This window comes from Pelophylax lessonae (genome assembly GCF_965119305.1).
Source record: "Pelophylax lessonae genome assembly, chromosome: 7".
In the NCBI taxonomy this organism is placed as follows: Eukaryota; Metazoa; Chordata; class Amphibia; order Anura; family Ranidae; genus Pelophylax; species Pelophylax lessonae.
This window is the reverse complement of record NC_138774.1, coordinates 207,928,083-207,951,586: the sequence shown is the minus strand read 5'-3', so window position 1 is coordinate 207,951,586 and position 23,504 is coordinate 207,928,083. Positions and strand designations below refer to the sequence as shown.

General features: G+C 42.7%; 2 protein-coding genes across 2 annotated transcripts in view; one reads left to right on the top strand and one right to left on the bottom strand.

Annotated features, from left to right (window-relative positions):
- Positions 1-1,678, top strand: part of CDK20 (cyclin dependent kinase 20) — a 33,530-nt gene extending 31,852 nt beyond the window's left edge. The window contains exon 8 of the mRNA XM_082263419.1: positions 1,369-1,678. Coding sequence (XP_082119545.1) covers positions 1,369-1,548 — 180 coding nt within the window. The 3' untranslated portion in view covers positions 1,549-1,678. The remainder of the gene's footprint in view (positions 1-1,368) is intronic.
- Positions 1-23,504, bottom strand: part of PQBP1 (polyglutamine binding protein 1) — a 408,542-nt gene that overhangs the window by 169,131 nt on the left and 215,907 nt on the right. The window lies entirely within an intron of this gene.

The following is a 23,504-nucleotide window of genomic DNA, read 5'->3' as shown; positions in this document are numbered from 1 at the left end:
CTGGTGGAGCTGTAAAAGGTGGTGCCCTGGTGGAGCTGTAAAAGGTGGTGGCCTGGTGGAGCTGTAAAAGGTGGTGGCCTGGTGGAGCTGTAAAAGGTGGTGGCCTGGTGGAGCTGTAAAAGGTGGTGGCCTGGTGGAGCTGTAAAAGGTGGTGGCCTGGTGGAGCTGTAAAAGGTGGTGGCCTGGTGGAGCTGTAAAAGGTGGTGGCCTGGTGGAGTTGTAAAAGGTGGTGGCCTCGTGGAGCTGTAAAAGGTGGTGGCCTGGTGGAGCTGTAAAAGGTGGTGGCCTGGTGGAGTTGTAAAAGGTGGTGGCCTGGTGGAGCTGTAAAAGGTGGTGGCCTGGTGGAGGGATTTGGTGGTGTTAGAGGACATACAGTCTAGTTTTCTCTTTTAGGATCTTTTTGTTAACTGTTGAAATTTGATGTCCGAGAACAAATACAGAAAAATAAAGTGGGGCACGCTAAAGTGGTTGTAAACCTCAGACATGAAATGTGAATAAAGCATATCCATCTATAGTGTGTACCTGTCTCATTAAGAGCACCTGTCATTTCTGTCTGCTGCTTTGTTCACTTCTGTAAAGTTTTCCTGACACCAAAAGAAAAATGGTGACGGGAGGGATCTCCAGATGATTGACAGCTTCAGCTTTGTTCCTGCTTGAAGGGGGTGTGTCCTTTCCCTCCAATCAGCTCTCAGAGCTCTTCTCACTGAGCTCTGCAGAGTTTAACTTCAGCTCTCCGCCCCCTTTTTTCCGGCAGCTCAGGAATGTTTATAAATTCTGCACTTTGAACAGATATAGAGAAGAGAAGACTGTAGATAAACAGGTACAATTTATGTGAGAGGATTTGTTTAATCTCTGTGTATCACCTTAGGAAAGTCCTTTCACTGGGTCTATGTAAGGGTTTACAATCCCTTTCCCAATTACATTTGTAATTGTATATGATATAGGAATCCTGTTAATGTCAGCATAAGGATGTATATGATATAGGAATCCTGTTGATGTTGGGATAAGGATGTATATGATATTGGAATCCTGTTGATGTTGAGATAAGGATGTACATGATATAGGAATCCTGTTGATGTCGGGATAAGGATGTACATGATATAGGAATCCTGTTGATGTCGGGATAAGGATGTATATGATATAGGAATCCTGTTGATGTCCGTATAAGGAAATACCATAATAAAAAATGGAAAGGAGATCTCACCATCTGCTCTCCATTGAACACAGTCGAGTATGTGGTGCCCTATCAAGAGTTGAGCCTGGTCATGTGACTTTGTCAGGCAATGGGAGTTGGACTTGCACCCCCCCCCCCCCATATGCTCATATGACATTAACATTCCACTGACTATCTATTTTTCTTCCATACAGGCCCTCCTTCACCCATATTTCTTCCTTGAACCCCTTCCCGCACACCATTCCGAGTTGCCCATCCCCCAGAGAGGTGGAAGGAGAAACCGGCAACTCCAGAGGGAGTTTCATACGGAACAGCCTGTGAGTGACAATCTGCTAGACCCCGCACTGCTGAGTGATTACCTGCAGGGACTCTGACCAATGCTGGCCACACAAGCCTTTTACAGTATGGATTAACCTGAGACCGCTATCCATTCCGAAGACTTGCTGTGTTTATGGACTGGAGGCTGTACGAATGATCTGAGTCTTCCAGAACTCATGGCACCAACACACAACAAAAAATGTTAGCATTTTATAACACACACCTGTGAATATGTATGTATGTTTGTATTTCTTATAGGGGATTGTTTATCCATGGTATGTTCATCAATGTAATTATAGGGAATCTATTGGGATTTTTAGAGTGCCATACACTATATTACCAAAAGTATTGGGATGCCTACCTTTACACACACATGACCTTTAATGGCATCCTAGTCTTGGGACAGGACTCTGTGCAGGCCAGTCATGTTCCTCCACCCCAAATTCGCTCTTCCATGTCTTGATGGACCTTGCTTCGTGCACTGGTGTGCAGTCATGTTGGAACAGGAAAGGGCCATCCCCAAACTGTTCCCACAAAGTTGACAGTATGAAATTGTCCAAAATGTCTTGCTATGCTGACGCCTTAAGAGTTCCCTTCACTGGAACTAAGGGGCCAAGCCCAACCCCTGAAAAACAACCCCACACCATAATCCCCCTCCACCAAATTATTTGGACCAGTGCACAAAGCAAGGTCCATAAAGACATGGATGAGTGAGTTTTTGCAGGCCAGTCAAGTTCCTCCACCCCAAACTCGCTCATCCATGACTTTATAGACCTTGCTTTGTGCACTGGTCCAAATCATTTGGTGCAAACGTAAACGGTGTTCAAATCACTCGTGAGGTATTGCCGCGATCGTTAGAGTGAGAGCAATAATTCTAACAAAAGACCTCCTCTGTAACTCTAAACTGGTAACCGTTAAAAGTTTTTAAAGGGTCGACTATGGAGATTTTTAAGTACCGTAGTTTGTCGTCATTAGACGAGTGTACGCAATTTTAAAGCGTAACATGTTAGGTATCTATTTACTTGGTGTAACATCATCTTTCACAATATACAAAAAAATTGGGCTAACTTAAAGAGGTTGTAAACCCTCTTTTATAACTTGCACCATTAGGTAAGCCTTTAATAAGGCTTACCTATAGGTACTGTAAATTTCTCCTAAACTTGCACCGTTTAGGAGATATTTACCTTTTAATGCAGCCGATGACGTCATCGGCGCATGCGCTCTGGATCATTCGGAGCCCTGTGCCGTGAACGGCGGCTCCTGCGCGGGATGGATGTTATCGCGCCTCCGGCCAATCAGATGGCCGGAGGACGCGAACCAGGGAGCAGGGCGGCGAACATGTCGGCCGTGTCTCTGCTGGGCGGGCAGCACTGCGGGGGCTTCGTTCTAAGGTAAGTATTTCATAATGAGCTATGAATACTAGCTCATTATGCCTTTTGTCCTACAGGGTTTTTTTTTGGGGTGGGGGTTTACAACTTCTTTAACTGTTTTTTAGTTTTTATTAATTGAAATATATTTTTTTTTCAAATAAATTGCGCAAATACAGTGTGACATATTTCAATGACCGCCCTTTTATTCTCTAGGGTCTCTGCTAAGAATATATATATATATATATATATATATATATATATATATATATATATATATATATATATGTATGTATGTGTTTGGGGGTTCTGACTTTCTAACAAAAAATAAAGATCTTAACTTGTAAGCAACAAATGTCAGAAATAGGCCTGGTCTTTAAGTGGTTAAGAAAATTGTTGTTTTTTTTTTTTTGTGTGAATCTATTGCAGATTTCTTTTTTGCTTTTCCGGTTGCAGGCTGATAACATTGAGCTACTGCTTCATAAGTAGCTTTAGCCTTGTCAGCCTGCCATGCACAGTTTTTCAGTTAGCTGTTGGGCTATTGGACAACCCTAATAAACCGCTTAAAGCGGTTCTGTAAAAAATGAAATCTGAGCAGCTACAAATACTGTAACTGCTGACCTTTTAATATTAGGACACTTACCTGTCCAGGTATTTAGCGATGTCCTCACCCAGGTCGGCTTTGCAGACATCTACGGTTCCAGGCGCCGCCATGTTTATTTTGGGAAGCTTGCTGTGACATCTTGCGGCCTCAGGCTGCGTATGTGGGAGCTGTGCTGCACTTGGTGGATGGTCCCACAGCTTTCTGTGACATGTTCCAGAAGGCTGCAGGAAAAGGGGGGGGGAACTTTCACTAAGATCGCCGTGGCGATACGACTGGAAGTGGGAGCGGGTACCTGTCAAAACCAGGTACCCGCTCACCCCCCCCCCCCCCCCCCCCCCAAAAAAACAAAAAAAAACAAAGTGCCGGAACTTGAAGAGGAAGGGGGAGGAGGCAGATAAGCGGAAACCTCCTCTTTTGGGTGAAATTTTTGCTTTAACAGCCAACTAAAAGAGGGGCACACACAGCAGCCTTACAATGACGCTGCTAATTGTGAGAAAGTAGCTTAATGTTGTCAGACTAAAAGAGGAAGTGCTGCTACTGCCAGAATGTTTAGATTCCAAAAAGAAAGAAATGAAGAACACTGTATATAGTAAGACATGATAAAAACAAAGCATGTTATAAATAGGATATGTGCACTTTAACCACTTAAGCCCCGGAAGATTTTACCCCCTTCCTGATCAGGGGGTATTTTGCGATTCGGCACTGCGTGACTTTAACGGACAATTGCGCGGTCGTGCGACGCTGTACCTAAACTAATTTGACGTCCTTTTTTTCCCCACAAACAGAGCTTTTTTTTAACATTTTCGGCCAATTTGTTTTATGCTACATATGTTTGGTAAAAAAAATTGCAAAAAGCGTATTTTGATTGGTTTGCGCAAAAGTTATCGCGTTTACTAACAAAGGGAAAGATTTTTGTCATTTTTGTTGTTTTTTTTTTTAACGCGTAATGGCGGCGATCTACGTGTTTTTTTTTTTTTTTTTTTTTTTGCGGGACTGCGACATTGGGGCGGACAGATCGGACCCTTGACTGACATTTTTGACACTTTTGGGGTTACCAGTGACATTACTACAGTAATCAGTGCTATACATATGCACTGTTACTGTAAAATTACACTGGTAGTGAAGGGGTTAACTTTTTTTGAGAGGGAGGGGTGGTGTGTGTCCCTAGGGGCGTGATTCTAACTGTGATTTGGCTGTGGCTTGAGCTGTAGGAACAGTGATCAACGGTCCTACATAGTAGAACCGTATGATCACGGTTTCTACACAGTTTACATCAGCCGCCTGCCTATCTCCCGCTGTCACGGACGATTGGGAGTGCCCGGCGGGGTCCCTGACCGAGCGGGAGCGCGCTCGCTCCCCAGAGCCTCACAGGCTAGTGACGTACCAATACGTCACTTTGCCTGTGACAGGCTGACCGCCGCAGTATATGTACCTGTGGCGGTCGGCAAGTGGTTAAATGCATCTGGTTGTCTATAGATAACTAAAGCCAGCTATACATAGATCGAAATTTGTCTGGTTCAGCAGGGACCGGCTGAATTTTGTTCCAGGTATGGACGAGATGGTTGTACACAAGTCGAGATAGATAGATAGATAGATAGATAGATAGATAGATAGATAGATAGATAGATAGATAGATAGATAGATAGATAGATAGATAGATATATATAATTTTATTTATTTTTTCCGATCATATCAATTTTTATTAAGAAAGTTTTTGTGATACAACAATATGAACACATATCAAACATAGCTCATTATCCCACTGAAAATACAATGTATCCAGGAGCTCGCAGTAGTAAGAACAACTTAAGAATTAAAACAGGAAGAAGAACAATAGAAGAAGGGTAAATAGTAACATTTGACTGAGTGCCACTGTTGCGGTATAATAAAAACCTATCAGTAGTGCATGCAGGTCAATCGTGGCGATAGGAATAGTCAGACCTAGAGTTACCTTATAAGACATAGAGGGGTGTGGGCCCCCAGACTTATTTTATCTGAATCAATTGGGTCTCGTCAAGTGTTGGCGCGGTTCACATAGGTTAGGTAGTTCGAGTGGGGGTCCGTCGACGGTCAATTATAAATATGTCAAGGGTATATATTTAGTCTTCCAAGGGGGTTGATGCAATGGTCTGTCCAGCGTGCTCTAGTCAGAAGAAAGATGTGTATGTAGAAACATACATAACGCGTGGATGGGAGGGGAAGCGGGGAAGGGAATAGGGAGAAGGAGTGGAGTGAGACAGTGAGGTGGGTGGGGGTGTAATCCAGGGGGAGGGTAACGTGGAGATAGTCATTCAGAGTGCAATTAAGCAAAAGGGGGGGTAAAGGTTATGAAAAGAGATGGGGGGGGGGGGGCTGTCTCCTCGGTCAGTATCCCATAGTTATGGCGGTGGGGGGATGCATCAAATACTCGCAGCAGCGTGAGGTAGTGTGCAAGGGGCAAGGGACCACCCTCCATCATTCCCTGTTTAGGGGGGGGTTCTCTTGCGTAGGATGGTATTCATGTCTCCAGAGTATTTGCTGGATTCTATGCATAAGCAGCTAGCGAAAACAAGTCGATATATTGACGTGATCAATGCTATAGCCGGCAACAGTGAACATTTGTATTCTGCCAGTGGGGATGGCTCCCTGTCAGCAGAATACGATCGCTTAGTAGGAGTGCCATCCCTATCTACATCAAATGTGTGGATGGGGGAATCGTTACATTTTTTCATTCATCCTGCTGGTTGAACAAAAAAAATGAATCCTGTATGGCCTGCCTTAAGCTGGCCATAGACTGTTCCAATGTCAGCCAGTTAAGCCGAGATTCGAACAATGTATGGGCAGGCTGAATGTACCCAAGTTGAATGATTGATCGATCAACTTGGTTACAACCAGCCTGTCGAGTTTTGCATGCGATTATTGCTGGCGGCTACTTATAGATGCTAGCAGTAATAACTGTGTTCTCCCAACGGAAATGGCTTACCCTGCTAGGAGAATACAATGGCTCAGCGGGAGGGATTCCCTCTCAACACTGACTCGATGGGGGAATCGGATGATTTTTCTTTCCCACAACCCGTAGTTGCAGGAAAGAAATTTGCTCTGTCTATGGCTGGCATTAGTCAAATAGTAACAACAGGGTGCAGTGCCAATACTAATGATGTTCAGTCCAATAAAGTAATGTCCCTATGTAAGAGTTGTTACAGGAAAAAAACAGTCCCCACACCAAATGCCGTGAATCCTGAAAGCACACGTACCCATTGTGTCGGGAGAGGAGATCCTGCTTACCAGAGAGTAATGACCATCAGATTATAGAGTGGTCAAAACAGGTATGTAGTAGATTTCTTGGTTAAACAAGTCCTGATAAACGACCCACTATCATCAAGCTACTGGGGGTTTGCTCTGCTGGGGTCGGGGGTCCTGGAGACGGACACAGTGTGGTTCCCATTAGGGGTGTGCGTCTCTGGGATACCCAGTTACCGGTGGCATGCGACCCTGCAGAAGCGCTATATTCCCATTCTTGCTTAATATGTGTTGTTGGCGATATCTAGTGGTGGTGCATAGGTACTGCTACTGCTTTGGTTCTTTTGTTTCCACTGTCGTTTTCTCTATGCAAAAGATTGTGCCAATAGGAACACAAATTACTTTTGGATGTCTTCTCTGTACTCTTCTTTGATAATGTCCCTTGCATAATATGGTTATGCGTCTAGATGACTGTTTATGGGAATTGTACTTCCCGAATGTTTGTATTTTATGTTGAAAATGTTAATAAAAAGATTTATACAAAAAAAAAACAGGTATGTAGAAAGCCAGTAAGAACGATCTATGACTGGACCGGAAATCGACTGTATCATCTGAATGCAGACAACCGGTTCACCTCTTTTCCAAAACCATGCTACTCCCCAACCAGAAGGCGAATTAACCCACCTCCGGAATCGGGAGATACTCGCATAGTGTAGCAGTTCTTAACATGTTTTTTTTTTTTAGATAAAACAACAAGATGCACTCACATGTGAATAAAAAACTAGAGACATGTAGAACAATAATCAAAGATGCCCGCGAAGTAGCGTGCTTGCGTCATGTCGTTCACGACTTGCGCGTTTCGTCATCAATAGACCTCATCGGAGGCGTCTCTATTGATGACAAAATGCATAAGAGTGAATGACATGACGCAAGCACACTATGCCGTGGCCATCTTTGATTACCGTTCTACAGGTCTCTCGTTTTTTAATCAAAGATGGCCACGGCGTAGCGTATTTGCGTCATGTCGTTCATGACTTGCTCATTTCGTCATCAATAGACCTCATCGGAGGCGTCTCTATTGAAGACGAAATGCTTAAGAGTGAATGACATGACGCAAGCACGCTACGCCACGGCCATCTATGATTACCGTTCTACACATCTCGTTTTATTCACATCTGAGTGAATCTTGTTGTTAAACTGTGTGAGTATCTCCTGATTCCTGAGGTGGGTTAATTTGCCTTCTGGTTGGGGAGTAGCATGGTTTTGGAGAAGAGGTGAACCGGTTGTCTGCATTCAGATCATACAGTGGATTTCCGGTCCAGTCTTAGATTGATCTTACTGGCTTTCTACACACCTGTTTTGACCACTCTATAATCTGAGGGTCATTACTCTCTGGTAAGCAGGATCTCCTCTCCCGACACAATGGTGACGTCTGCTTTCAGGATTCACGGCACTTGGTGTTGGGACTGTTTTTTTTTACCGTTACAACTCTTGCATATGGACATTCCTTTATTGGACTGAACATCATTAGTATTGGCGCTGCACCCCGTTGTTACTATATTGCTGTGGGTTTACAATCTTACCTATAGTGCTGGCTGCCTGTATTTAGTTCTAATACCAAGTGCAGATATTATTTTGTATTAGTCAAATAGTCAGCTCAGACTGAACACAATACAGTGTCTATGTGGTTTAGGCAGGCCATAGACCGTGCAAATTTCTTCCCTGCAACCCATTTCTCCATCTATGGCCGGCATTAATCAGTCAGTCAGCTCAGACTAACTGAACACAATACAGTGTCTATGTGGCTTAGGCCGGCCGTAGACCATGCAAATTTCTTTCCTGCAACCACAGATTGCAGGAAAGAAATTTGCACAATTCTCCCATCAACACAGACTGTGCTAACAGGGGAATCCCGGCGGGGGAAGCTGTCCCTGCTGGGAGAAGACAGTGATTATCGCTAGCACCTAAAACCGCCGCTAGCGAGAATAGCAAGTAAAAATCCGGCAGGCTGGTTGATCGATCGATCGATCAACTTGGTACATACATTCCTGCCCATACATGGTTTAATTTTAGGCTTGTTCATGCTGAACCGACCGTGATTGGAACTGTCTATGGCCAGCCTTATCTTGTGTTTTATCTCAGCAGTTCTATAGCAATCTGCAGCAGCCCTGTCTGACAGTCAGATAACTTCTAGAAGGATCTAAAACTCTTTTATGTAAAGAATCTTTGTCACATTGTACCATGATAAGCATGCATCCGTGTAACAGTCAACTATGGCTTGCAAGAAAAACAAGAATAATCCCTACAAATGAATAATCCTCTGTAATGTATTGTCCTGTCTTTAGTTGGTATTTTGTACATTTTACAGTTCTAGCTTTTTATTAAAGGAAATGTTTTATCTTTTTTTGCATGGAGTGTAGTGGATTGTCTGGTGTGCTTTGTGCAGGCCTCCTGTGCCTTTCCCTAGTGATGTAGAGAGTCAGCACTGGTGAGTGGGATGGGACTGGGACGGGCGCAGCACAGTGGGTTATCTGGGTGCTAGAGATAAGGACTGCTAGTCAGTCACTCTGGGCGCAGGGGTGTGTGGGGAGCTTCATGTCTCAGCACTTTGTGTGACAGCTGGAGACTTGACAGGGACCAGGGACTGAGCAGCCTTGGTTAACCCCTGCCCTGCCAGAGAGAACTGTAAAGGGACTTTACCCCCCAAAAAACCACTCCGCAATCCTGTGTAATGGAAAAGGGGACCGGTGTTCTGATTCTTACCTGTCTGGTTCTGCCATGGCTCCTCTCCAGCACCAAGGAAGAAAGAAAATTCCCCTCTGGGTGGTGTTGGGACTTTTAATCACTCCTGGACTGGGCCTTTTTCTGGCACTTGCTGTTTAGAAGTTAAAATCATTTTTTTTTTTTTTGTTAGAAAATTACTTAGAACCCCCAAACTATATATATATATATATATATATATATATATATATATATATATATATATATATACACACTATATCTCATATATATATATATATATATATATATAATATAGTGTGTGTGTATATATGTGTGTGTATATGTATGTATGTATGTATGTATATATATATATATATATATATATATATATATATATATATATATATATATATATATATATATATATATATATAATTTTTTTTTTTTTTTTTTTTTTTTTTTAAGCAGAGACCCTAGAGAATATAATGGAGATCGTTTTTTATCACACCGTATTTGCCCAGTGGGCTTACAAACACAATTTTTTTGGAAAAAATACACTTTTTATAATTGAAAAATAAAGTTAGCCCAATTTTTGTTCTAGAATGTGAAAGATAATGTTACGCCTTTTAAAAAAAATACCGGGGTTATGGCAGCTATCTGCTGCCATAACCCTTGTATTAAACGTCAAAGTACCAACGTAAATAAACAGTGGGCAGTCCATACGTGGTTAAGGCACTGGATACTGGATTATGACAAATGGAAACAAAAAAAAAAAGTAAATCTTTTTTTTAATTAATCCATAGAAAAATATAAAAAAAATAGTTATGCATTTTTTTGTAGCTTGACTTGCATGTGTAATATACATAACCGTGTAGATACAGCACAATAGCAATAAGGGCTCTTTCACACAGGCGGACTGTTCAGATCCGCCTGTCAGTTTTTTTGGCGGATCTGAACGGTCACCCCATGCATGTCTATGGGGCATCGGATGTCAGCGGAGACATGTCCGCTGACATCCAATCCGTCAAATCTGGATGGATGGAAACCCTATTTTCCATCTGTCCAGCGGATGTGAACGGACCATCGGTCCGTTCCCATCCGATTCCCCCATAGAGATGTATGGGGAACTGACAGCTGTGTCTCTGCACACAGTGCGGAGAACAGCTGTCATCCACCTTGCTCAGCGGGGGATTGGCGGATTGATCCCCCGCTGAGATAAACGGAGTCTGTACGATGGACGGAGTGTGTGAAAGGGGCCTAAACTGAAAATGCACCGACTGCGGAGGGTGCGGTGATAAAATTGTGATTTCCTCTACCCGACGCGTTTTGGAGAAAGAGCTCTCCTTCCTCAGCGGCTATGGGAGGTATCGCTGCATTGGGAAATTAACAAATATGTCAAAACAGATACATCTATGTGCATTGTAGAATTCTCTATAACATGTTGAACGTTTGAATACCAACTTACAGTCAATCACAAAGCAAGACATGTGGATATTGTATGTATCTTCCTAAAAACAAGGTCTGGTATTTCTGCCTGTCCACCCAATATGACACACTGCATAGAGGATCGTTAAGAAAGAAGACAATGGCATAAAGTTATGATCTCATAATGTTCCTCTGATTTTCTGTGTGAAAGCCACAAATCAGGTATCACTGAGACCCAAAAGGAAACCGTCCTAAAAATAAATCAAGAGGCACCAAAGCAGTGCTAGTTCTAGAAGGCATCCGCGCTTTTGATCTTTCCAGTGAAAGGCTGTGCAGGGGGCGGGGGGGGGGGGGCGGGGTCAGGACAAGTCTGATCATTGGAGGAGAGAAGGCTGAGTTCCCACCACAGCTAGAGAACTGGCCAAGGTGTTCTCTCTTGTTAAGTGGGGTCAGTTATTAATAGGAAAGAAGAAGGACTGGCAGGAACACCAGGGATTTCACACAAAGGAAGCAATACAGAGATAAAGAACAGGAGAATTTTTCATACAAGTATATAGTACAGCAGACACATATCAGGAATATGAAATGTTGGGTTAACATATTCTTTACTTTTCACTTTATTTACATGATTAGACTTGTAAAAGAGAGAAACACAGCCTGAAATGAAATCTGTAGGTTGGCATTGTTGATCCCCTAACAAAAATGCTGTATGTCTGGCCTCCAAATCTGAAAATGTGTTCCAGCTCAGTGACTTGGAAAACAGTAAAGGGGATCCTTACCTGTTTATTTTTTATTTTATTTATTTCAGGTACTTGTATAGCGTTGTGAATTTACGCAACTCTTTACATATACATTGTACATTCACATCAGTCCTAAAGAAACCTCAAATTCCCAGGTATGAATCATGTGACTACTTATAGCACTATAGCTCAGGCATACAGTTTCTCACAAAAGTGAGTACACCCCTAACATTTTTGTAAATAGTTTATTATATCTTTTCATGTGACAACACTGAAGAAATGACACTTTGCTACAATGTAAAGTAGTGAGTGTACAGCTTGTATAACAATGTAAATTTGCTGTCCCCTCAAAATAACTCAACACATAAACCGCTGGCAACAAAAGTGAGTACACCCCTAAGTGAAAATGTCCAAATTGGGCCCAAAGTGTCAATATTTTGTGTGGCCACCATTATTTCCCAGCACTGCCTTAACCCACTTGGGCATGGAGTTCACCAGAGCTTCACAGGTTGCCACTGGAGTCCTCTTCCACTCCTCCATGACGACATCAGGAAGCTAGTGGATGTTAGAGATCTTGTGCTCCTCCACCTTCTGTTTGTGGATGCCCCACAGATGCTAATTAGGGTTTAGGTCTGGAGACATGCTTGGGTAGTCTATCACCTTTACCCTCAGCTTCTTTAGCAAGGCAGTGGTCATCTTGGAGGTGTGTTTGGGGTCCTTATTATGTTGGAATACTGCCCTGCCGCCCAGTCTCCAAAAGGCAGGGATCATGCTTTGCTTCAGTATGTCACAGTACATGTTGGCATTCATGGTTTCCTCACCTGTAGCTCCCCAGTGCAGGCAGCACTCATGCAGCCTCAGACCATGACACTCCCACCACCATGCTTGACTGTAGGCAAGACACACTTGTCTTTGTACTCCTCACCTGGTTGCAGCCACACACGGTTGACACCATCTGAACCAAATAAGTTTATCTTGGTCTCATCAGACCACAGGACATGGCTCCAGTAATCCATGTCCTTAGTCTGCTTGTCTTCAGAAAACTGTTTGCAGGCTTTCTTGTGCATCATCTTTAGAAGAGGCTTCCTTCTGGGACAACAGCCATGCAGACCAATTTGATGCAGTGTGCGGCATATGGTCTGAGCACTGACAGGCTGACCCCCCACCCCTTCAACCTCTGCAGCAATGCTGGCAGCACTCATACATCTATTTCCCAAAGACAACATCTGGATATGATGCTGAGCACGTGCACACAACTTCTTTGGTCGACCATGGCGAGGCCTGTTCTAAGCGGAACCTGTCCTGTTAAACGCTGTATGGTCTTGGCCACCATGCTGCAGCTCAGTTTCAGGGTCCTGGCAATCTTCTTATAGCCTAGGCCATCTTTATGTAGAGAAACAATTCTTTTTTCTTCAGATCCTCAGAGAGTTCTTTGCCATGAGGTGCCATGTGGAACTTCCAGTGACCAATATGAGAGAGTGAGAGCGATAACACCAAATTTAGCACATCTGCTCCCCATCCACACCTGAGACCTTGTAACACTTATGAGTCACATAACACTGGGGAGGGAAAATGGCTAATTGGGCTCAATTTGGACATTTTCACTTAGGGGTGTTCTCACTTTTGTTGTCAGCGGTTTAGACATTAATGGAAGTGTGTTGAGTTATTATTATTATTGTGTTGAGGGGACAGCAAATTTACACTGTTATACAAGCTGTACACTCACAACTTTACATTGTAGCAAAGTGTAATTTCTTCAGTGTTGTCACATGAAAAGATATAATAAAATATTTACAAAAATGTGAAGGGTGTACTCACTTTTGTGAGATACTGTAGCTGGCCAGTTGGCCACCCTGACTGAACCCTGATTGCCTTTTCAGATGTTATGAGCCCACTTAAAGCGAAGCTCCACCAAAAAGGGGAAGCTTTGCTTGTTTCCTTCCTCTCCCTACCTCCGCTGCCACATTTGGCTTCTTTCTGGTACCAGTCCCCACTTCTGAGAGACCTCGCTGTGGCGAGATCCCCCAGAGGTACAACCTCCCTATTCCTTCCCTTGCCATCGGGCCACTCACAAAGCGCAGTAGGGAGCTGGTTCTGAAGCCACTAGGCTTCACTGCCTGTTTCCCTTACAAGGAATGGTGGTGGCAGCACCCGATACCCGATTGAAAAATCGGCTGGTTTTCCCGGCATCGCTGGATCCCTGGACAGGTAAGTGTCCTAATATTAAAAGTCAGCAGCTACTTTTAATTTTTGGTGGGGTGGGCTGGAGCTCTGCTTTAAAGATGTTGTATTTAATTTGTGACCCAGGGTCAACCATTTGCTGATTAGGGATGATCGAACGGTTCGGGTCCACCATCGGTTCGGCCCGAACATTGGGTATTCGAGGTTCGGCCGAATTTAGAACTTTTTGCCCAAAAAGTTTGGAATTCGGCAACCAGAACCGCCCAAAATGCAATGCTTCAGGAAATGGGCTTTAAAAGCCCGTGATTGGACCAGAACCATTAGCAAAAGCCAATTGAGGGGGCAGGAGAATGCTAGGAATGTGATTGGAGTGACTAGGGGGTCCCTAGACCAATCATTAGTGAATACGCCCCCCAGTATATAAGATCGCCCCCGCCATATTCCTAGCATTGTTATACTGGACATGGAAGAGAGTGGAAGCAGTTCTGTTAATTTTACTTGAAAAGTGTAAAACTTCACAGGTACACGCAGGGGAAACCTCCATAACTTACACTACTACTATTGCATTAAGGACTGTTACTACCTATCCATACTATCCTATCATCTGCACTGTTACATAGATTGCTAGCTCTTGAGACTACTACCATCTATCATCTGCACTGCTGCATAGATTGCTAGCTCTCCTGTCTACTACTATCTATCCTTGCACTGGGTTAGTCTATCCTGTATTTGTCATCTGCTGTCCTCACCACCTGTTAGCATACTCGATACTAACCTATCTGCATTCCTAAATACCATCTTGAACTCTCCTGTACAAACCTATCAAGTGCTTACCATCCTTGTCACTGTTCACACCTGTCCCTTCAGCACATCACCTTCATACTATCATATACATCCTATCACTCCAGGAACATCTCATTGAGTGTGTATATATCTGTATGTTGAAGCTGACAGGCCCACGGTGATGAGTCCTGGAGAGTTGGATCTGGTATTCAACACATCTCTACATGACTACTGAGTGGAGATTTTGCAGCTGCAAATCCAGCCTATAACAAAAACGCAGGAGCGTTACACAGGCAAAACATCTGAACTTGTGTATAGTGGTATATATACACACATACATATATTTTTATACACACCTAGACATATATAGGTGTGATAGTAGCAGAAATATATTACTGTAAATGATTTCATTAGCGCAAGCATATATTTCTGCTACTATCACACCCATATATGTCTAGGTGTGTATATAAATATATGGATGTGTGTATATACACCACTATACACAAGTTCAGATGTTTTGCCTGCCTCAAAAGAACCCCAAAAAAATGCCAAAAAAAACGCTAGCGTCAAAAAAAAAAAAATGCACAGGTGTGTTTTTGCTGGCATTTTTTGGGGGTTTTTGGAGGCAGGCAAAACATCAGAACTTGTGCACAGTACCACTATACACAAGTTCAGATGTTTTTCCTGACTGCAAAGATCCCAAAAAAATGCCTTCTATTAAACCGGCAAGGTGTTACAGGAGCGGAGCCAACCCCCTGTCAGAAAGTTTTCTAATACGAACAATCTTTTTTTTTTCTGGTTCTGGATATGCTACAGAGCTGAAACTTCACATGTACACTTTTTAGACCCCCAGATCTGAAATCCAAAGTAAAAATCAAAAAATCTTTTTTTTTTTTTTTTAATTTTTTCAATAATTGTTTTTTTTATTAATAATGACAATTTTTAAGAACTTTTTTGTGTGATTTTGTGTCTGGGGGGTCTAAAAGGTGTACCTGTGAAGTTTCAGCTCTGTAGCATGTCCAGAACCAGAAAAAAGATCATATAGGTGTTAAAGTTAAAGGAGGGTCCGGACCCACATCTCTGTTCTACTGAAAAATTATTTTTTTTTTTCATGGTTCTGGACATGCTACAGAGCTGAAACTTCACATGCACACCTTTTAGACCCCCCAGATACTAAATCCAAAGTCAAAATAAAAAAATCTCTCTCTTTTTTTTTTTCAATAATTGGCTTTTTTTATCAAAAATGACAATTTTTAAGAACTTTTTTTTGTGTGATTAATAGTTAATGGGGCATGACCCAGAACCCTATGCACTTTTTAGGGGCATTTATTGGGTTTTGGGGCTTCAAAATGGTGTTTTTTGATTACCGAAGTTCGGGTCCCATTGATTTCAATGGGGTTCTGAAATCCGGGCCGAACTTTCGGGAAGTTCTTATGTTCTGGCCGAACCGAACTTTTCAAAAGTTCGATCATCCTTATTGCTGATCAGAGTTTGCACCCACCCACTAGGATCTCACTTTCTTTTTTGCAAATATAATCTTTAATAATTCCCAGAATGGGAAGAACCAAAACATCATAATGACAGCTTACACACATTGAATGCTTTTCTCTTGTGATATCGCTGCAAAATAGTGCAGCCAGTAAGGTTTGGAGCCACCCATTCCTTCCTTTTTCTGTTTTTCAAGCACAAAGGTAAGAAAGAGAAGAGAGAGCAATAAGAAGAACGGAGAAGAAGAGGGGAAAAAATGATATACCTCCCTTTTCTTTTGGGGAGGGGCAGGGGGAATTTTGAGGGGCTGTGTTGCAAGTGAATCAGGCAATCCAGCCGGATGATCCAATGGGGGTCTTGGGTACCAAGACGGGCAATTCCCTCGTTAGAGAGTATAAACAAGTTCCACAGTCCCCATGTCTTGTATCAGTCATGCCTTTGTTGTGTCATGAATATTAAGTCTTCCATTTTGTTGATATCTTCCACTCTGGCGATAGTCGGGGGGGTAGTTGCTTTGTCCAGTGAAGGGGGATGCAGGATTTGGCCGCGTTTGACAGGTGGCGCACAATATAATTTTTTATATAGTTTTGCCGGAACGGTGGAAGAGTGTAGTAGAAAGAAGTTCAGGATCCTCAGAAATCTCAAACTCTGTGAATTTTTGGGTAATCCTTCTGACCTCGCTCAAAAGTGTGTCAGCTTGGGGCACGACCAAAAAATAGGAAGCAATGTTCCACCACCCTCCTGACATCTGCAACAACGGTCAGACATGGTAGGATAGTGTTTGTGTAGTAGATGAGGGGGTAAGATACCATCTTGTCAGAAGTTTAAAGTTAAGCCTCGTACACACGTACCGATTTTCGGCCGTAAATATTCGGCCGCCGACCGATCGGCCGATTGTAGGCTTGTTAGTATGATGCTTCCGACAGCCGACAGCGCATTTTCGGCCCGAACAGAATCTGTCGTGCAGACTTTAAAATTTTTGTTGACCGTCACCAGAACGGCCGATTGTTCGCCAGTCAGTACAGAATTCGGCCGACAAACAGCAGATGAGCAAGACTGGGCATGCTCAGAGAAGAAAAAACACACGGAAAGTTAACCATCACATGACATCACTTCTGCAGTCGGTTGTTGTTGGCCGACAAAATTCGTGTGCAGTCTTTAGCACTTTTCAACCGACAGGACAGCACCGGACAAAAGACGGCCGATCGTTCGGCCGACATTCGCTACGTGTGTACGGGGCTTTAGTTTCTTGACGATGTGAGGGAAAATCTGATAATGTGTTGCCGTTGGTCTACCGTATGTACAATTTAACTTCTTTTGCCATTTGGTGAGCCACGGTAAATGTGATAGTTCAGGGGGAATGTTCAAAAGGCTGTATGTTTTATAGGATCTCACTTTATGTCTGCAGTAAATCTCAGTAGACCATCATGGTCAAATGGCCTCCCTATAGAGAGGAGGGAGATGTACTGTATGCAAGTTGTTTTTTTATTTAAATACTAGTTGCCTGGCTGTTACTCATAAGTCAACGATCCCCGAAAAGTATAGAAATAAGGAATTCTGACTTTCATATTTCCTATATGCTTGTTTGAGTCAGTGGCTAAGAGATGTAGAAGCTGTTCACAGCCAGGCAACTAGCATTTACTGAGGTCAGCCATCATATTTCTTTTATGAGAGGTGAACTTTAAGTGTATCTATGGTCAAAATATAAAATCATATACAGTAAACCCCCCTCCATCGCGGGGGTTACGTTCTGGACCCACCCACTAAAAGTGAAAATCCGCGAAATAGAAAAACCCTATTAAAATACACTATATGCATGTTTTTTTTACTGTCACTGTACTTTTAAAAGCATTTTAAGGTCTTTAAACACACTTTTAAAACAATAGAAACTCATTAAAACACATAAAAGATACTAAGAGACATAGCAAGAGCTATGGAAAACACAAAAATATTTCATTTTCAATGATTTATATAGTAAAATAACATTACAGAAAAAAACGCAATATACCGGGACCGCAAAAACTGAACCGCGATGGAGCGGGGGTTTACTGTATTCATTTCCACACTGTGTTTCCATTATTTCTAGCCTACTCCGATTATTACTCTGAATAATCTTGAAGATGGTGAACTTCCCCAGACTTTCTCTTTCTTGAATTATGTGACACGTAGTCACTATGTCCTGTGAGTAGGCACTGCTGTGTCACACATTTCACAGAGCCTGTCTTCTGATCTACAGAGGTGCTGAAAGGAGGAGTTTTTAGGAGGCGGAGTCAGTACAGGAATCACAGCATTCAGGCAGCAAGGTACCATGGGATATGTAGTCCTTAGAAATGGAAAGTAAACAGCAGAGGAGAAGCTGCAAAGCATGCTGGGAATCCAGGAAGTTGTGGAAAGAGATGGCCAGCAGACAGGCAGAACTCACAACATGAAAGAACATTTTTTCATGTGATCTTATATTGGATTGTCAAATATAACCATTGTTTATATTACCATTACAATGCTGATGTTGATAAATTTGAAAGTGTATGCTGTGACCATAGAATTCATTTAAAGTATAACTAAAGGCAAAACCTTTTTTCTTTTTAGTTTTGGACAGAGTGGAGAGGGATTAGAGACCCAGTCAAGCCTTTATTGCCCTGTGCCCCCGTTATGGAGATTCATCCTCTCTATTTGACCTCTTTACCATTATCATTGAAAGTAAAAGAAAAAACAAAATTTTGGGTCGTTCCCAAAAAAAGTAATAGAGGGGAAGTCTTCCAATAGGGACACTAGTTCTGATGACCTGGAGGTCCCTAGAAAATTCCCCCAAGACCCTGGAAACATGACACTGGAGCGAGCAGTACGTAAAATGCTTAAGGCATTTTTTTCTTAATTTTTTATGTCACAGTAAGCCTTGAGTAAGCTTGTGTTCTATGACAACATAGGGACTGGGGATGTAGTACATACTATATAATGGTATAAACCAGGGTTTCTAAACCTTTATGGAACCCTTGGCAAAAAGTTTGAGATCTTGGGGAAGCCCCGAGCTGTTGATATAACATCAATTTTTAGAAATAGCATTAAAGGTGTTGTAAACCCACTTTAAATACTTTTACCTATAGGTAAGCCTATATTAAGGCTTACCTATAGGTAAGCTATAAATATCTCCTAAACATGCAGCATTTAGGAGATATTTACAGTGAATGCAGCCGATGACGTCATTGGCGCATAAATATATCTCGGCTAATAAATATAAAAGCGGATCACGGAGCCGACATCTCCGTCATTTACATTTCATACACCCGCCGCCGCTTTTATATTTATTAGCCGAGATCAGGGAAGTGACAGGGATAGGAGCGGAGATGACTCATGTTGCAGCCGAACTGTTTTAATGTAACCGCCGCAAGTATAACATTGCACACACTACCGTGATAATTTCATACCCTCCGAGCATGCGCACTTGTCAACTTCTCTGCGGTTCAATGATGTATCCGGGGCTGTGAGCATGCACACTGCTACGCTGCTCAGCTGTTTCTGACAGGAAGTGACGAGGGTTTGGAATTCTAACGAGGTATGGTTTTCTAACGTTACACCGGTTCCCGCATCGACAACTTACAGTTTAGTTGCATAAGTTGAAGATAAAATAAGAGTACTGGGTCTTAGAATAAACATTAACCGATTGCCGACCGCCGCAAGTACATATACTGCGGTGGTCACTTGCGAAGGTCAACCCCGGCCAGGCAAAGTGACGTATGGGTACGTCACTAGCCTGGGAGCCAACAGCGGGCCCCGGCTTGTTCCCTAGCAAGTCTGCGCGTGTGACTTAGCGGACCCGATGTCCGCCGGTCACTCGCGATTGTCCGCCGTGAAGGGAGAAAGGCAGGCAGCTAATGTAAACAAAGCCGCCTGTCATTCTTCCCTGTGTAAAAGCACTGATCTAACGGTCCTGCTATGTAGGACCGTTGATCTGTGCTGTTACACACACAGCCACATCCCTTCACAGTTAGAATCACACCCCTAGGGACACACTTAACCCCTCCTTCCTCAATAAAGTTAACCCCTTCCCTGCCAGTGTCATTTTTACAGTAACAGTGCATATGTATAGCACTGATTACTGTAGTAATGTCACTGGTACCCCCAAAATTTCAAAAATGTCAGTCAAGGGTCCGATCTGTCTGCCGCAATGTCGCAGTCCCGCAAAAAAAATTGCAGATCGCCGCCATTACTCATTAAAAAAAAAAAACAACAAAAATGACAAAAATCTTTCCCTTTGTTAGTAAACACAATAACTTTTACACAAACCAATCAAAATACGCTTATTGTGATTTTTTTTTTACCAAACATATGTAGCAGAAAACAAATTGGCCAAAAATGTTAAAAAAATTAGATTTTTACATTTTTTTGGGGGGGGGGGGGGGGGGGATTTTATATAAAAAAAACATGAAAAATATTGTTATTTTTGAAAAATTGTCGTTCTTTTTTTGCTTATAGCGCATGATCAAAAAATCGCACAGGTGATCAAATACCACCAAAAGAAAGCTCTGTTTGTGGGGAAAAAATGACGTCAATTTCATTTGGGTACAGCGTCGCACGACTGCGCAATTGTCTGTTAAAGTCACGCAGTGCCGAATCGCAAAATAGGCCCTGGTCAGGAAGGGGGTAAAATCTTCCGGGGCTTAAGTGGTTAAAGGACAGTTAAATGAATGGCCTGTATGACGTTTCAACTTAGGACAAAGATGCAGCTGGTGCATGCAGAATTTACGCTTATACTTGTTCCAGATTGGTAATGAAATGCGTAACAGCCACGTGTGCGTTTTTAGAAGAAGTTTCCTTTAATAATTAGTAGGTTTCTGCATACTGTACTCTCTAAAACTGATGTTTATCATTGCTCAAGGGTTTCACATTGAAGAAATGGAACTACGTGAAAGGACCTCCCTGCTGATGAGGGACAGTTGGCCACTCTAGTAAGGGGACATAGGGGTCTTCCAAGCCAGCACTGCCTCTAATTTAGCTCATAAACCCAATTTCACAATCAAGATGTCCATTAAAAAAATAAATAATTAAAAAAAAAAGTTTGGTAACTGTAAAACATATCTATGGAACTCTCTAAAACTGATGTTTATCATTACTCAAGTGTTACACATTGAAGAAATGGAACTACGTGAAAGGATCTCTACTAATGAGTGTCAGTTGGCTACTGTAGTAAGGGGACATAGGGGTCTTCCAAGCCAGCACTGCCTTTTAACTTAGCTCATAAACCCAATTTCAGAATCAAGATGTCCATTAAAAAAATAAATAAATGAAAAAAAATTTGGTAACTGTAAAACATATCTATGGAACGCACAGAAAAACGCAATTTCCTGAAAAGAAGTCAGGCTCCTTGGCAGCCTGCAAATTCTACTGTGATAACAAGAGCCCGAAGAACTCCTAATAACCCCTCCCGTAGCCAACCTAAAGAGCAGGTTCCTGTTTAGCAAGGAGAAGGTTAACTGCAGTAGCAAAGGATCATGGAGCTGCTTTCGCTATCCTCTGTGGCTAGGCCAGTGGCTGGTCCTTTCTCCACCCGCTGGCTGCTCAGAGGTGATAAGATGCTATCTGATTGTAAGCGACATGTTTGGCAAAGGCTGACATCAGTTACACAGAGGAGGGAGTTGTGGTGATGAGAGGAAAAAGAGAGAAGGGTGAGAGCACACAAAACTCGGGCACACTCGGCCTGGAAGAGAGCGGGACAATATGGAAGCAGGAAAGACAGCTCCCGCCAACCGTGGGGAGGTCTAAGAGGGACTAGATAATAAAGCATGCTCATCTGGCTTAGGGGGGGGGGGCATATATTATTGGTGAAAAATAAAATCAATAAACATGATAAACAGAAAAGTGGGGGCTCCCTAGTTTGAACTCTCCTGAAAATGCTACTTCCCTGGCTGGCTTCAATACAAGCAAGCAGCTATGGGGTTTCTAACTTTTCTCTGACAGCCTCATCTACCTGCTTGTTTCAGGTTAGTGACTTGGAAACTATCAACACTACTAGGTCAGCATAACAGCCAGGCAACTAGCATTTTCAGAAGAGGTTGGCAATGGCAGTCTCCGAAGACAAAAAAGTCAGCATTGGCAGATCCTATAGTTCACTCTTCGCAATTTTTTTTTTTTGGTATCAGAGGAACTGAAGTTTTTGCTATAGTTATTAAAGAAATAAACATTTTTATATAATCTTATCAAGGTAAATGATTGCATTATAGAACATCTTCTTTTATAACATGTATATATGTATATACACACACACTATATTGTCAGAAGTATTGGGACGCCTGCCTTTACACACATAAACTTTAATGGCATCCCAGTCTTTTAGTCCATAGGGTTCAATATTGAGTTGGCCCACCCTTTGCAGCTATAACAGCTTCTGGGAAGGCTGTCCACAAGGTTTAGGAGTGTGTCTATGGGAATGTTTGAAGGTTTGCTGTATCTCCCAGCAGCAAGAGCATAAAGGAGATTCCAGGAGACAGGCAGGTACTCTAGGGAGAGCTGGACAGGGCTATAGAAGGTCCTTAACCCATCAGCAGGACCGGTATCTGCTCCTTTGTGCCCGGTATCTGCTCCTTTGTGCAAGGAGGAACAGGATGAGCACTGCCAGATCCCTACAAAATGACCTCCAACAGGCCACTTGTGTGAATGTCTCTGACCAAATATTTAGAAACAGAATTCATGAGGGTGGCCTGAGGGCCAGACGTCCCCTAGTGGGCCCTGTGCTCACTGCCTGGCATCATGGAGCCCAAATGGCATTTGCCATTGAACACCAGAATTGCCAGGTCCGCCACTGGCGCCCTCTGCTTTTCACAGATGAGTGCAAATTCACCCTGAGAACACGTGACAGACATGAAAGAGTCTGGAGAAGTCATGGAGAACATGCTGCCTGTAACATTGTTAAATTGTATGACCAGTTTGGTGGGTGGGTGAGTGATGGTCAGTGTTAATTTTGGCATCGAATTTTGATTTTGGTTTAGTTATAGTCTTTTGATTAAAATGTAGTTTAGTTTAAGTCCCAATTTAGTCATCGTATTTTAGTTGACTAAAAATCTCCAGTACATTTTAGCCAAATAAAATAATTTTAGTCAACTAAAATCAAATGTGTTTAGGTAAATTGTAATGCATTATTTAAGCATTTCTATAGAAATTCAAAACTCATTATATACTTCTGGAGTAAAAAAAAAATCTAATTTCATGTTAATATTTATGGTATTGTTTGAACAAACTCACAGATACAGATTTAGCCACTCTGGATGGTCTGTGGAGGCCTGTAATGCTGCATAGTGCTGGATGGTGGTCTCAGGTCTGAGGGTTGACCTGTAATGCCCAATGCTCTGGATGCCGCCATATCGGTGGTCACTGGTCTGAGGTGGCCTGTAATGCTGCACAGTGCTCTGGACGGTGGTCTGAGGAGACCTGTAATGCTGCAGAGTGCTCTGGACAGTTGTCTGGGGAGGCCTGTACTGCTGCACAGTGCTGGA